At 40.1% G+C, this 13,612-nt stretch overlaps 1 protein-coding gene across 2 annotated transcripts in view; it reads left to right on the top strand.

The window, feature by feature from the left end:
* The window catches only part of TMEM104 (transmembrane protein 104), a 73,849-nt gene that overhangs the window by 5,697 nt on the left and 54,540 nt on the right, over positions 1-13,612 (top strand). For both annotated transcript variants that reach the window (XM_053375824.1, XM_053375823.1), the window contains exons 3-6: positions 2,372-2,493; positions 7,367-7,448; positions 7,808-7,904; positions 8,532-8,612. In XM_053375824.1, the coding sequence (XP_053231799.1) occupies positions 2,372-2,493; positions 7,367-7,448; positions 7,808-7,904; positions 8,532-8,612 (382 nt within the window). The remainder of the gene's footprint in view (positions 1-2,371; positions 2,494-7,366; positions 7,449-7,807; positions 7,905-8,531; positions 8,613-13,612) is intronic.

Here is a 13,612-nt window from a genome sequence, read left to right on the forward strand (position 1 = left end):
CTTTTATGGCATACCAGTGGACTCTGTCCTCCTTCCTAATATATAACCCATCACATCTCTCTGTCAAAGCTATCCTCATGAGTGGTGGTTTTCTGATTGCAAGTGATTTTTGAGAAGACATTAATCGGATAGTGATGCTTGCTGGTACATTTAGTCCAAGGAAGATTGATCTGAATCTTCAAGGGGAAAAATAGACTCCCAAGATGTTAAATTACCAAGTACCTTACAGATTGAAAATTATAGCATTGCAGAAATCTTCAGGCTGTTGAGCATAAAAATGGTACTTGTCTCATTTTTGGAGGGCCCGAAATATGATTCTACCAGTATCTGAAATAAATCTTCCCTCCCTATACTGTTCTTTTTAATCAGAGTCAAAGAAAACCTCCAAGGTTTCTGTCCTCAAAGGCTTTGTGTGCAGAAGCAATTAAGGCCTAGAGCCAGGAGGTGGTGTATGCAGGGAATGACAGTTCTGCCCAACGAGTTAAAAAAATCGCTTTGCAAACTGACATCTACTGTTTCATCCTCTGGGAAAGCAGTCAAAAGATGCATTTGCTGTTCAGATGCCAGTAAGTACAGGAGGACCTTGTTCTCTCAAAGAGAAGTGAATGGCTATGCGTAAAAGGTCTCTGAAGGATGCATCTGTAGTTCAGAACTTCTGCCATTAGCATTTGGTTTATATACTGTATACATTCCCTGTTCTTAAGGTAATTTTATTTATGGTTACTCTTGGTTTAAAAATTGTGTGTTTGACAGTGGACATGAATTCCAGGTAGATGATTGTCTTCTGATAATGGGCATTCCAGTAATTTTAATAAGGGGAAGGTAGCCATCAGTGGTGCTCTTTCTCTCATCCTCCCTGCACTACTTTCTTGCACTTCAAGTCTAATGGACACTGTATCTTATATGACACATGATTTTAATAAGTTTAAATTATTTTCCTGCTAGTGCCCAGGGCTCATAGGAAGCAGCTGTATACTGAGTGTGGCCATTAGTTCATCTGCTTCGGTGTTGTCTGAATTGGCTAGTAGTTGCCCTCCAGGGTTTCAAGAAGAAATCTTTCCCAGCTCTACTTGGAGATGCTAGGGTTTGAATCTGGAGTCTTTTACATTCAGATATTGTCATCTGTCACTGAGCTGCCACCTTAATTACCCATTGTGGTTCTGACTTACCAAATCTATTCATACATGAGTTCTTCATGCTACGTTTTAATACAGAACTGTTTTAGTTATGAGGGCACTGCCCCCCAAATAGTAATGACTCTTGTTTTTGCTGCAGATAGAGCCAGTGTTGAACCTACAGGATAAAGCAGATTAAAAATATAAATTGTGGAATCTGAGCCCCTTGAGGTAGTTCCATTTTAGCACTTTGTACTGTGGGGAGGTAATTAGGTTTTTACTAAACAAAAGAGCAAATTTCTTTTGCTGTTACTATTAATGTAATGTTCTTCAATAAACAAGAATAATGCCTGGTCTTAGCCTGCCATTTAAATGTAAGAACTGAGGCAGGAACTAATTCAGAATAGTTCTTCTTAAGGGTTGATTTTACTGTCAACAAGCTTGTCATGCAGATATTCCCATTCGTTAACAAGATTACTCTGGTGTCCCAATAAGGGAAAATTTCCATCTGCTTCACTGCTAAATATACTTGGGAGGAAAATTACTTGTCAGACTCCTGTTTGGCTAATAGTTGGCAAGCTGTGGAATGCTCCTTTAATACCTCACATCCTATATTGGCTCCTCATGGGTGAAGTTGAGTAACTGTACCACCCTTCCCCCTATAAAAAAACCTCAGCCTCTTTGCAACACCTTTAGTTTCAGAGAATCTTTCCTTTGGAGTTAGAAACATGGCAAGTGAGAGAACTTCATGACTTGAGTAAAGGGCTTCGTGTCATAGGGTAAGGACAGTCACTGATACAACTCACATGATGTTTTGAGGCTATGTCCTTTCACCAGCATGTCTGGTCTTTCTGCTTAACTCTTGCTATGTGGAGAAGGAGATTTTATCTGTAATCTCCCTCATCCTGAAGGCTTAGGTTGGGAAAACAAGAAATAAACTATTGGGCTATTGGAAAGTTGTGGTTTGCAGAGGGTTTGCATAGGTGTTTTTTCTTTTTTTAAAAAAAACAACAACAATTAATATTTCTAAGGCCAAATATTAAACACTACCTAACTGTGTAAGTATGAGCTAAAAAGCATTTTTCTACTGAGACGATAATATTTTCTATAAAACTGCACCATTATAGTAGCCATGTTGGTTTGGATTGTCTATGGAGGCTGCTGCTTTCTGGCCATTTTGGGATTGCTAGCCAAAGAGTCTTTTTTAACAACTAAAAGTCACATGATTTTAACATTTATGATTTCTTTAATTGCAGGTTGGCCTGGTTTACATGTTCAATCTCATAGTTGGGACTGGAGCTCTGACTATGCCAAAGGCCTTTGCCACTGCTGGTTGGCTTGTCAGCCTCATCCTAATAATGTTCTTGGGGTTCATGAGGTAAGAGTTTTCTGCATGTCAGTTTCCATTAACAATCTACTGGGAACTTGTAAATCCCAAAGGTGTCACTTGTATCTAAGTAATACAGTCCATTTGTCACCCAGCCATTGTGATTTCAATAAGAAAGTTGTGCCTTGGCCTTGAGGGAGTGTTTTACATACGGCAGATCAGACAGTATTCTTACCTAGTTCATTCCCCCACATGTGCTGAAGAGTAAGAATGCACTTTCCTCCCTGCCCATTTGGCACATCAGCCCTTGCCTCCTTTGCCACCTTACATCCATACATAGGTGTTCTAATATGGGGTGCATTTGCTCGAGTTCTGTGGTCAGACATTGGACATTTATTGCACATTCTGAGCCCACACATGTGGCACATTAAATGTGAACACCCTGTTTGAACGTTATGTACAATAGCATCAGAGGCAAGACAGGTGATGCTTGGATGGACAGGGAGCAGAACTTGCTCTAGCTTCCTGCCACGTGTAGAGTAGCAATCTGGGTACAGTCTGAATTTTATCCAGTGAGGCCTAGCATCTGTCTCACGGATACCAGAAATTACTGGATACCTGCCCATTTAAGATGGTAGGAAAGAGAGTTCTCTCTCCCTTCTATCCCATTTCTGAGTTTTCTGTCTGTGGCCAAGTCAAAAGGACTTTGCTCTTTTACGTTTCCTCACACTTGATGTTGTTATCTCTCATGGATTAGGATTGTCTTTTGCTCCTTAGAGGAATTATGTTTGTTAATAGTAGTGAAAAGCTGATGAAACTTTACCATTGCAAAAGTCAAACCTCATCAAAACAACTTTGGTTGTAGAATAGGAGGTTAACAGGGACTACTGCCAGGCTTGCTCCTTGGCATCTTCCTCCCAGGCTTCATAGGAGCATGATTTATTCAGTAGCTGGATGATCTGAAATGGGTTGCTAGGTATCTTGAGCACAATTGCAAAAAATGATTTGTGAATCTGACCAAGCACAATATAGAGGCCAGTTGCAGACTTTTGAGGTGGTGGTGAGGGTATTTCTGCCTCCTTACCACTTTTGGGTGAGCTGAATTGTGTCTAGATAAGCTTTTCTTGGTTTTTTGTTTGTTTGTTTGTTTGGTTTAGGTTATTAAATTCAGGCTCCTGGGCAGGAGCAGCTACCCTGGTGTGCGGAAAACTTGTTTGCTATGTCCTTTCCCTTTAGCTTCTGAGAACCAATATATAAAGCTGATTATTAGCTGATAGTGTGAAGCATATGCTCCACAATACTAAGGTGTCATTTTTCTGATTAAAGGTAAAACCTTGCTTTAAATTTAAAAATAAAATAAAAAGTGTGTGTGTGTATCATCTTAATTGATAATCTACTATCCTGGATGTCAGGGATCCACAAAAGTCAGCTGATCTGTAGGGACCACAAGTCTCTCTTGGGTGACCTCCTTCTGTATGTCCAAGATTTGAGAGACCATTCCCACCCCCTTGTGTTTCCACTGGAAAAGGGGTGCACTTACTGCAATTGGGATGCGGGTGGCGCTGTGGTCTGAACCACAGAGCCTAGGGCTTACCGATTGGAAGGTCGGCAGTTCGAATCCCCGCGACGGGGTGAGCTCCTGTTGTTCGGTCCCAGCTCCTGCCCACCTAGCAGTTCAAAAGCACATCAAGTGCAAGTAGATAAATAGATACCACTCCGACGGGAAGGTAAATGGTGTTTCCATGCACTGCTCTGGTTCTCCAGAAGCGGTTTAGTCATGCTGGCCATATGACCCGGAAGCTGTCTGCAGACAAACGCTGACTCCCTCGGCCTATAGAGCGAGATGAGCACTCAAGCCCAGAGTCATCCGCTACTGGACCTAACGGTCGGGGTATCTTTACCTTTACTGCAATTGGGAGAAACAGACTGTATCCTTCCTTTGAAATCTGACACCCAGGAAATTGCATAAGGAGGGGTCAATCTTGCATATTTATTGCAGCATGCTTTGGGGATGGACAGAAGAAGCAAGATGCTCTCTAAAACTTGATGAGAAGTAAAAAAACCTGACCCAGTCTCCTCTGTTGCAGAGGGATTGCTGGTGACACAACTAATGGTTATCTACCAAGGCCAGCCTAAATTTTGTGGGCTTCCGATGAATGTGCCTGTTGCAATTATTTTATGTACTTTACTGTTCCATTGTAAAAGTATTGCCTTTCAACATTGGACAGGGATACTCTCTTCCAGTGCCCTTTTACCCTGGGTTGAGACTGGATTGCTTTCATGTTGAGACATAATCTTATAAATTGCTTAACATCTGTGGAAGGAAAGGCATTATAAAAGTGTAAGTTCTGTTGGATGGGAAGCATAAATCCTTGCAGTACCAGTGACTGAATTGCTTCTGAGGCTTTGTAAAAGAGATTATTTCAGAACCTTGAAGCCTGCCTGTAGCATTCTCTGTCTCATGCTTTGATTTCTTTTCCAATTCATTTCTTGATGCTGTTGGGATATGGGTTGGTTTGCAATTACGGTATATATTTTGTATCGGCCTTGAAATGCTGCCCACTGGTGCCAAGTCGTTTGAGATTTTTTTACCCTGATCCTTCCATTCCTCTGTTTTGCACTTCTGGCTCCCTAATATCCTCTGGAGAATGCTCAGTGTAGTAAAAGAACATAGGGGAAATTATCCAGGCCTCTGGATGTTGCTGCTGTGCTCTAATCCTAGCAAAACTAATTTCTCATTCAAACTTGATAAATGAGTTCAGTTGGTGAAGCAGTAAGAAACCATTTTTGTGGTTTAAATAAGATTGATTGTAGTTTTTAGTAAAAATGAGAGAGAAACCTTAACATGGTCATCTTACTGGGGTAATAGCAATTCATTTATAAGATCAACAAAGCAAATGGTAATGGGGAATGGGAACAACTGATTGATCACTTGCTCTCAGCTATCTTCCTGGCAGCTCTTGGAAAATGTTTTCAGTCCTTCACTTTTTAAATCTTTTAAGTGGTTCCTCTAACTCTGTCCAGCATTAGGTCTTTGAGTGCATTTGGGTACCCAAGTGATCAGTCTTTTAGACTGATATAGTTCTGTCAGTATCTTATTTGTTTATTTAAATAATTTTGCCCCAATTTGCACTATGTATCTCAAAACAGCTTGTAGAAAAAATAAACATATATTATGCAATGAAGCTGAATGTCGGACTATTCAGGACAGGCAAAACAATGTATTTCTCCAAACAGTGCATAGTTAAATATGGAATTCATTCTAACAAGGGGCAGTTACGGCCACCAACTTGGATGCCTTTAAAAGATAATTAGACAAATTCAAGGCTATCAGTTGGTACTAGCCATGATGGCTATAATTTGCCTCCAAGGTCAGTGGAGTTGCTGGAAACCATAGAAGAGGAAAATGTTTTTGTGTGCGAGTGCTGCTTGCAGACTTCCTTAAGGCATCTGGTTGGCACTGGGAGAGCAGGATGCTGGACTAGGTGGGCCATTGGTCTGATGCAGCAGGGCTTTTCTTACGTTCTTACCTTGTTCAGATTGTTTATTGGCCCTCATCCAGCCCACTACTGTGTCCAGGCATTGGTCCAGGTCTGCCTTTCCTGATTGAGATGCAATAGAAAAATATAACTGGTTATCAGCATGGTGACACCTTGCCTCAAATTGCCTAATGACCGATCCCAATGGCTTCATATAGATGGCAAATAACGTTGGAGATAAAATAGTGTTCTGTGGAACCTCATAACAGTGGAACGTTCTTCCGATGCTGGTCTCTGCTTATGACCCAAATAGAAACGGAACCACTGTGGCATAGTGCTTCTGATACCCATTCCACATCACTGGCCCAGCAGGATACCACGGTCACTGGTTTTGAAAGTCACCTAGAGATCAAGTAGAAGAAGCAGGGCCACACACTCATCACGGCAACCAAAGCTTTTTAGTCCCATGCACCTTAGCTGCACCTTCCATCCAAGGCACTAAATCTCTTACAGCTACCATGTTGCACCTTATTATAGATAGCGGAATTGTCCCCCATGACTGCCCATGATCATCCTGGTGTAATTGATGTATAGTGAGATGTCCTATGATATGTGCTTATCCTATAATTTATTACTCCAGTTAGATTCAGTTCTGTAATTCTTGACATTTGGGGATATAATCCACCAAGATTTGTTCAGCAGGAATTCCATTAAAATGAATGAGAGTAACATAAGAACAGAATTTATGCAGCTTTTTTCATTTCAGTTAAGGTTGTTCAGAATATGCTCCTGGTAGATGCAACACTTGTGCACTAGTCTTTCTGCTTTCTTCAATGCTGCCATGCGTGAGAGTCTTTGCTCATGTTAATTTTCTTTTGCCGTACTGCTAAGAAAATGTCCAGACATTATGGGGAGCAAGCAAATTTTCTTTTTCAAGTGTCTACACCATTCATGAACAGAGAACAGGGTGGAGAGCATTTCTTTAACATTAGATGAGTCCTCCAGTAAGGGGAGCTGAGCCTCCCTCCTAATTTGTCTTACATTTCTGCACTCCATCACTTTACACACTTTTTGTCCAACTCAGCCCAGCCACAGTACCATAAGTGAGCTGGATTCTAGTGGAAAAGTCCCTGAAATGATGGAGGACAGGAAAATAGAAGTGTCTGCAGCAGTGCAGCATGGGGAGAATAAGACCAGCTCTCCAAACCCATCTGACTCTTTTGATACAAAAATTAGAATCTCTTCCATGCTTTATACATAAACAGGACAGATGCAAGAACAACAATTGTGTGACTGCCCATACTGTGTACAGTCATGCCCTTAATCCCCAATTTTGTTTACACTTTGCACCTTAGAATATATAGGTTAAAGACTGTGTAGGTGGGGATGGAATATTGCAACCCATTGTTATTAACCAATTGGTACTTTTACCATTTTTCCGCCAGCTACATGACCACAACTTTTGTAATGGAGGCCATGGCTGCTGCAAATGCCCAGCTTCGTTGGAAGAGAATGGAAAAGCACAAGGTTTGTATGGCATTTCATTTGGTTGCTAATTATTTTTCTTCATTGCTATAAAATCTCAGTGGAGCAGATCTGTTTTCATTTCATTTGTTACGTGTTTACCTTAAAATCTGGCTGTAGATTCTGCACCATGTTGCAAAACTTGACTCATCACCATTTTGTCCCTGGCACTGGGATGGATGCTCAGCCTTTTGGTGGACCAGCTGAAGCTATAAGCATGCCAGAAGGCTTTTGGCTGGAGAGGTTTAGTCTTTTTTCCAGCAAGTAAAGACTCCTCTTTTTTACGTCTTGACGTTCTGTTTCTTGTCAGAATTCTGAAATTCTATATTTTGAACACTTATGCTTATTTCTTACTCTTCTAGGATGATGATGAGGATTCTTCATCTGGCGTTTCTGATAGTGATGTTCTTCTTCCTGAAGGCTACGAGCGATCAGAGACACGACCTATCCTATCTCTTCGTAAGTATCTAGCAAGAAACTTTTCTCACTCCTATGAGTTGCTCTTCAGTGCAGAGAACAAATGAGAAAGTTAGACACAGCCTACTTTCCCTGTGTCTTGTATACACATGCACATGTAGTAGCTTTCTGAGAAACACAATACTAGCATTTTTACAATTCAAGAAAACTAGTTTATCAAGGTATCAAGCCACTGGCAACCCTGTTTTCTCCCTAGCCTTGCTTCCACAGGGTTTCAGTGACACAAAATGTACAACTGAAAACCACCTGAATCTTTTTTATATGAAATCATTTGTGAGTTTCCTTTCAGACCAAAATGTTAACTCTGAGCCAGCATCTTAACTTACAACAACCTATAGCCTTGCAAGTAAAACCCCAAATGTAATAGTTTGCAGAGTTTTATTCGTCCTTCTGCCTTGCATGTACAGTACCTAATTTGTAGGGGGGAGGGAAATCTCAACTGTTATAAAGTTTCCTTTTCTGGTCTCCTGCAGGCAATTATTGTTATAAGCAACACAGAAAAGTGTTAATTTACATGTCTGAGCAAGATGGAGAGAGAACAGGTTGTGGCTTGAGCGGGACCCGTCTTTGAGATGTAGGCTAAGAGTTTCCTTCCCTCTAACACTGCAGAGAGACGAGGAGCACCTAACATTTTTGAAATCACTGAAAGGGTGGAGATGGGTCAGATGGCATCCATGTTCTTCAATAAAGGTAACTACCTCCAAGCCACGAAGGCTCTATTTCATATTATGTATATTTGGTTGTTTTTTATTTAACCTAGCTTTTGTCAGAATCTCTTAGTAGTTGGTGTTTTCCTTGAGGAATGACAGTTTCAAGTGAAAACTACATGTGCGAACCATAATAGGAACCACCCACTTTTCCAGAGTGTTTCTGAATGGTTCCTAAAGCCTAAATGTCAAGTTTGACACCCCACCCCATGTGAATATATAACTTCTTTTAAATAGGGATATTTAAGGCTTTTTGTGGTCTCAAATCTGCTTGAGATACTGAATACCTACTTCTCCTGGCTACTAATTATTTCTTGAGGTGGAGAAACAGGTACCATCTTGTCTGTATGTTCATGTATTTTGGCTTCAAGAGACATAGTCTCACTTAAAATAAAGTTTTAAGTGCTTGTAGTTTTAAAGAAAAGATTGACATGTGACACTAATCTATCTTTCTGTCTCAAAGTGTAAATAATTATCTTTGATAAGGCTTGAATTTTTTTAAAGGAATGAATATAACACATATGGACTGGCAGTAGAAAGATAGTCAGCTGAAGAACTTTGCTGTACATAAATGCCGTATTAAATAGTCTCAAAGTGTTTACTAATATGTATTGTGCTCCAGGTAACAATTTTTGCAGTACTGTTAAAGGTGCTGAACATTTTCCATATCCCTAATGTGCTGTACTCCTCATCCTGGATAAAAGCAAATAGTAATTTAAATTGCATCCTGTTTGCACTTTTGCACTCTTTCATTCTCAAAGAAACCACTGAAGTTCTTAAGCAATGGTAGAGCTACTTGACATAGGAGTTAGGGTTTGGGAACTGGAGCTAGCTACTATAAAAAATTGTTTACTGTTGGGTGTATTTCAATATGACAGAAGGAACTTGGTTTTGGGTTTGGTGTTAATGAGGCTTGTTGAGAGCAGTACAGATAAAATAAACCTGTGAGTGACATCCTAGTGAGTGGGTAGGTTGTAAAGATTCAGCCCAATTACAGATTCATTTAAATACTTATCCCAGATTGAACTGCTAGAGATATGAACCGCTTGCCTTGAATGGTATGCTAGCATTCTGTTTTAATTGCTGTGATGGATAACTTCACCCAGCAGAGGGTGCTCAGGTCACATGTGTGAATTCAGAACAGTAGTAGTTGAATATTATTTAATTATTTAATTATTCAACTTGTAATTCACACAAAACCTTCATTCTTTAGTTTTCCCTTTACCATAAGTAGACCATGCTGTCAAGTTCCTTCTTTTAGATGAGAGAATGTGAATATTGAATAATTACTGGAGGTTTGGTGAAAGAAGGCCCCCCCCCTCAAAGTCATGGATACCTGTATTTCCACGATATTTGCTTCTGTTCTGTCTTATGTATTAAGTGACATCTTATATGTTATATGTTAAAGTGACATCTTGGTGCTCAGAGTTTTGAAAGCATCATGCAGGTTTCACAGATCCACAAGTACCTTGACAGTAATGGAAGTTAGCTTTCTGAGGATCTCTGAGCTCTATAAAACAACTAGTTTCTGTATCAAGAAAAGTTGTCCAGAAAGTTTTAAAATGTGTGGATGGTGTCTGTGAAAGATCTTGAAATGGATTTTGGAGGTGATCTTAAACCTGTAGCCTCCATTTGTGCCCTTTAGGTCTGATATTATTCTCATTTTCTTACCTCTGCTGCATCTCTTTCCTTGTCATAACTGTAATGCAACAGTAAGTCATCAATTTATGCAAATTTGGATAGTACAGGAAGATGAACTTTTTGATGGATCACAGATCCTTGACATGTCAAGAAAATTGGCTGTGCGTTTTGGCAGACTGTTTTTGTACACACAACTTTTATGGATGAGCTGAAAGCCAATGTTTAATTAAACATGTATTACAGCAGACACAGGCAAATTCGGCCCTCCAGATAATTTGGGACTACAGTTCCCATCATCCCTGACCACGGGTCCTGTTAGCTAGGGATGATGGGAGTTGTAGTCCCAAAATATCTGGAGGGCTGAATTTGCCTATGCCTGTATTAGAGTGACCAGCTTAGTGTTTAAATCCTAGAGAGTGATTTTGAAAGACAGGGCATTCAGATTGGCCGGACTCTCTTGGGTTTCAATCAGCACACTATTGTGGCCCCTTTTAAAAGTTGCTCGAGTCACTTGATCTCCTTCAGATAGGGGTACAGTAGTGAGGATTCCCATAGAGAGCCATTTCCCCAAACTTCTCAGGTAATTTTAAGAGGTTGCAGATCCCACAGATCATTTGATAGGCAAGATATTTTGATACTAGGCTTGAAGAGCCCCTTCATTTTAAAGCAGAGTTGGACAACCTGTGCCCTCTGGATGGTGTTTTAGTACTACTCCCCAAATCCCTAATCACTGGCCATGCTAGCTGGGACCAATGGCAGTTGAGAGTTCAGCAATGTATGGAGGGCCACAGGTTCCCCAACCCTATTTTAAAGGCACCAAGTAGGCCCCATCATTCTGCCCAAACACTGAGGTCCAGTGCCGAGGGCCTTCTGGCAGTTCCTCTCTGCGAGAAGCCAAGTTACAGGGAACCAGGCAAAGGGCCTTCTCGGTAGTGGCGCCCGCCCTATGGAACGCCCTCCCACCAGATGTCAAAGAGATAAACAACTACCAGACTTTTAGAACACATCTGAAGGCAGCCCTTTTTAGGGAAGCTTTTAATGTTTAATAGACTATTGTATTTTAATATTCTGTTGGAAGCTGCCCAGAGTGGCTGGGGAAACGCAGCCAGATGGGCGGGATATAAATAAATTATTATTATTATTATTATTATTATTATTATTATTATTATTATTATTATTATCACATTAATGGCTTCTGTTTACTACCATACATCTCCTGTTCTTGCTTCATCTATTCATCTTTGTTTCTGGGCAGCTTGTCTGGTTTGTGTAGAAGCCTTTCTCCTCCAGTTGGTTTGGATGTCTTCGCCTCCCCTCTGAAGTGCCAGATCTTTTCAACTGTCTTAATTCTCTAATCCCATCCCTTCAGAACTCAACCAGGCTTACTGCAGTTAAGCATAATCAGAATTTGCACATGCATTCTTCAGTGAACTATAGCAATTATTTGCTCTTAAGGGAGAACTTCTTACTGCCCCATTCTGTGTATTATGTTGTTTTATTTGAACCCCCAAACAAGTCTGCACAGTGACTGTATGCTAATGTTACACCCCGACCGCAACCTGGCAGGTTTGCTATTAGGGTCATGAGATTTATGCAGTACAGTCAATGAATAAGGCTTTCAGAGTTTCATGGCTAGGTGAAGATGTGTTGCGGCTCTGTTATACCTTCTTTTGAGAGTTATTGGCCTGTTAAAAGCAAAATCCTTGTTTTCACTGTATTCTTTGCTCATTTCCCTTGACTATCTTAACAATTTGACATGCTCTGGATCTGCAATCTTAAGAGTTGAGCTGTGTATAAATCTTCCACCTCTGACTTGTCTGCTTTCTGTAGGGAATAGATTTGCAGTCTTAACTCTAAGGAGAAAAAAGGGCCTCTGGCTGTGAAGGGAATCTATTCTGAAGGATAGCTGGGTGCTCTTTATCAGGGATCCAGAAGTCATTTATTGTAATAATGGATTCAAGGCACATACATCATGTACCATCCTTGCAGGAAGTCATTGATCTTCCTGTTTTGTGTCCAGTAATGAAAGTATTGATCAATGAAGGTTGGTGGCAGTTTATAAAACAGAAACAACACTAACGTCTATCTGTAGGTGGAGAGGGTGGAGGCTATTGGGTGGTGCTTTCACCCCAAATCCTCAGCTGAGATCTGTGCCTTGAATAAACAACATAGAAGTGGGTCTGAGATGTTCTGCAGAGGACAACAGGATTGGTTAAAATGTTGTGGTTTCAAATTGTTAGAAGCTTTAAAATATTTAAAATACAGATTATCTGAATATTTTAAATGCTCTGAGCCACTGTGGCTAAGGCACAGGCCTTTATTTTGCCAAACAAATGAAAGCAGTACATTCAACTTTTGTTTTCTACAGAGTTCCTAGTGTAAATTAGATGTAAGAGGGCTGTAGTCAAGTGACCTAGCAGCTTGGGCACCGTACCTGTTGGTCTGATGGCAACAGTGAATAATAGCAATTCTTCCTTCCATCCCCTTCACTGTGTCCTTTTACCATGTTCATTTACAAGGTACTGTTTAGGCATTGATTGATAATCATTTGGGGAAACCAATCTCTTGAGTTGTGGTGACCTTTTCAAGCATTTTTTTAAGCATGCTTCCTTTCAGCTTTTTCTCCATAGATGTCAACACTTTAAAAGAAAGATCTCGCATCTCTTAAGACAGAATTTTCCTTTGCTTGCTAGTATTCCATGAAACCCAAATGTCATATATCTTTTTACTGATGCTGAAAAAAGTATATATTATATCTTTTCTGTTTTTTTATTTTATTTACCTATATATGTTGGTAAATAAAAAGTTGTGTAAAGTGAGTATAATTTCCATATTTTATTTTGTTTGATATTTACTTAAATTTGACATTCTGGATGTGACACTTAAAGCTGCTATCCTTTACACAGTTATTTGGGAGTAAGCTCCATTAAACCTATTGCATCTTATTTCTGAGAAAACATGGTTAGGATTGCTGTGTTGGACTTGGTGTCACTTTGTATTATGAAAAACTAGCTGTGGACCTAATTTTGGAGTCACTACTGTGGATAAATGACGGCACGACTCACTGCACTGATGTACATACATATTGGATATGATATGAGGACACCTAATTTTGTTAAGCTTTCTTCACCCTTTTTCTTCTGTCCCATTTATCCAAGTAATGCTGAGATACTCACTCCTATTTAAATGTAAGGAATAGCTGTGATCTCATTTCTCAATCTTTCCCAATATGAAATGTGTACTCTTCCGGAGGCTCTGTGATGAATTAAAGGCACTATTAATGTCTTTCTGAATATAGGAAAAATATTTTCGGCTGCAGTCTTTTGCGATCCTCTCCTTGTA

This window comes from Podarcis raffonei, chromosome 2, assembly GCF_027172205.1.
Source record: "Podarcis raffonei isolate rPodRaf1 chromosome 2, rPodRaf1.pri, whole genome shotgun sequence".
NCBI classification, from domain to species: Eukaryota; Metazoa; Chordata; class Lepidosauria; order Squamata; family Lacertidae; genus Podarcis; species Podarcis raffonei.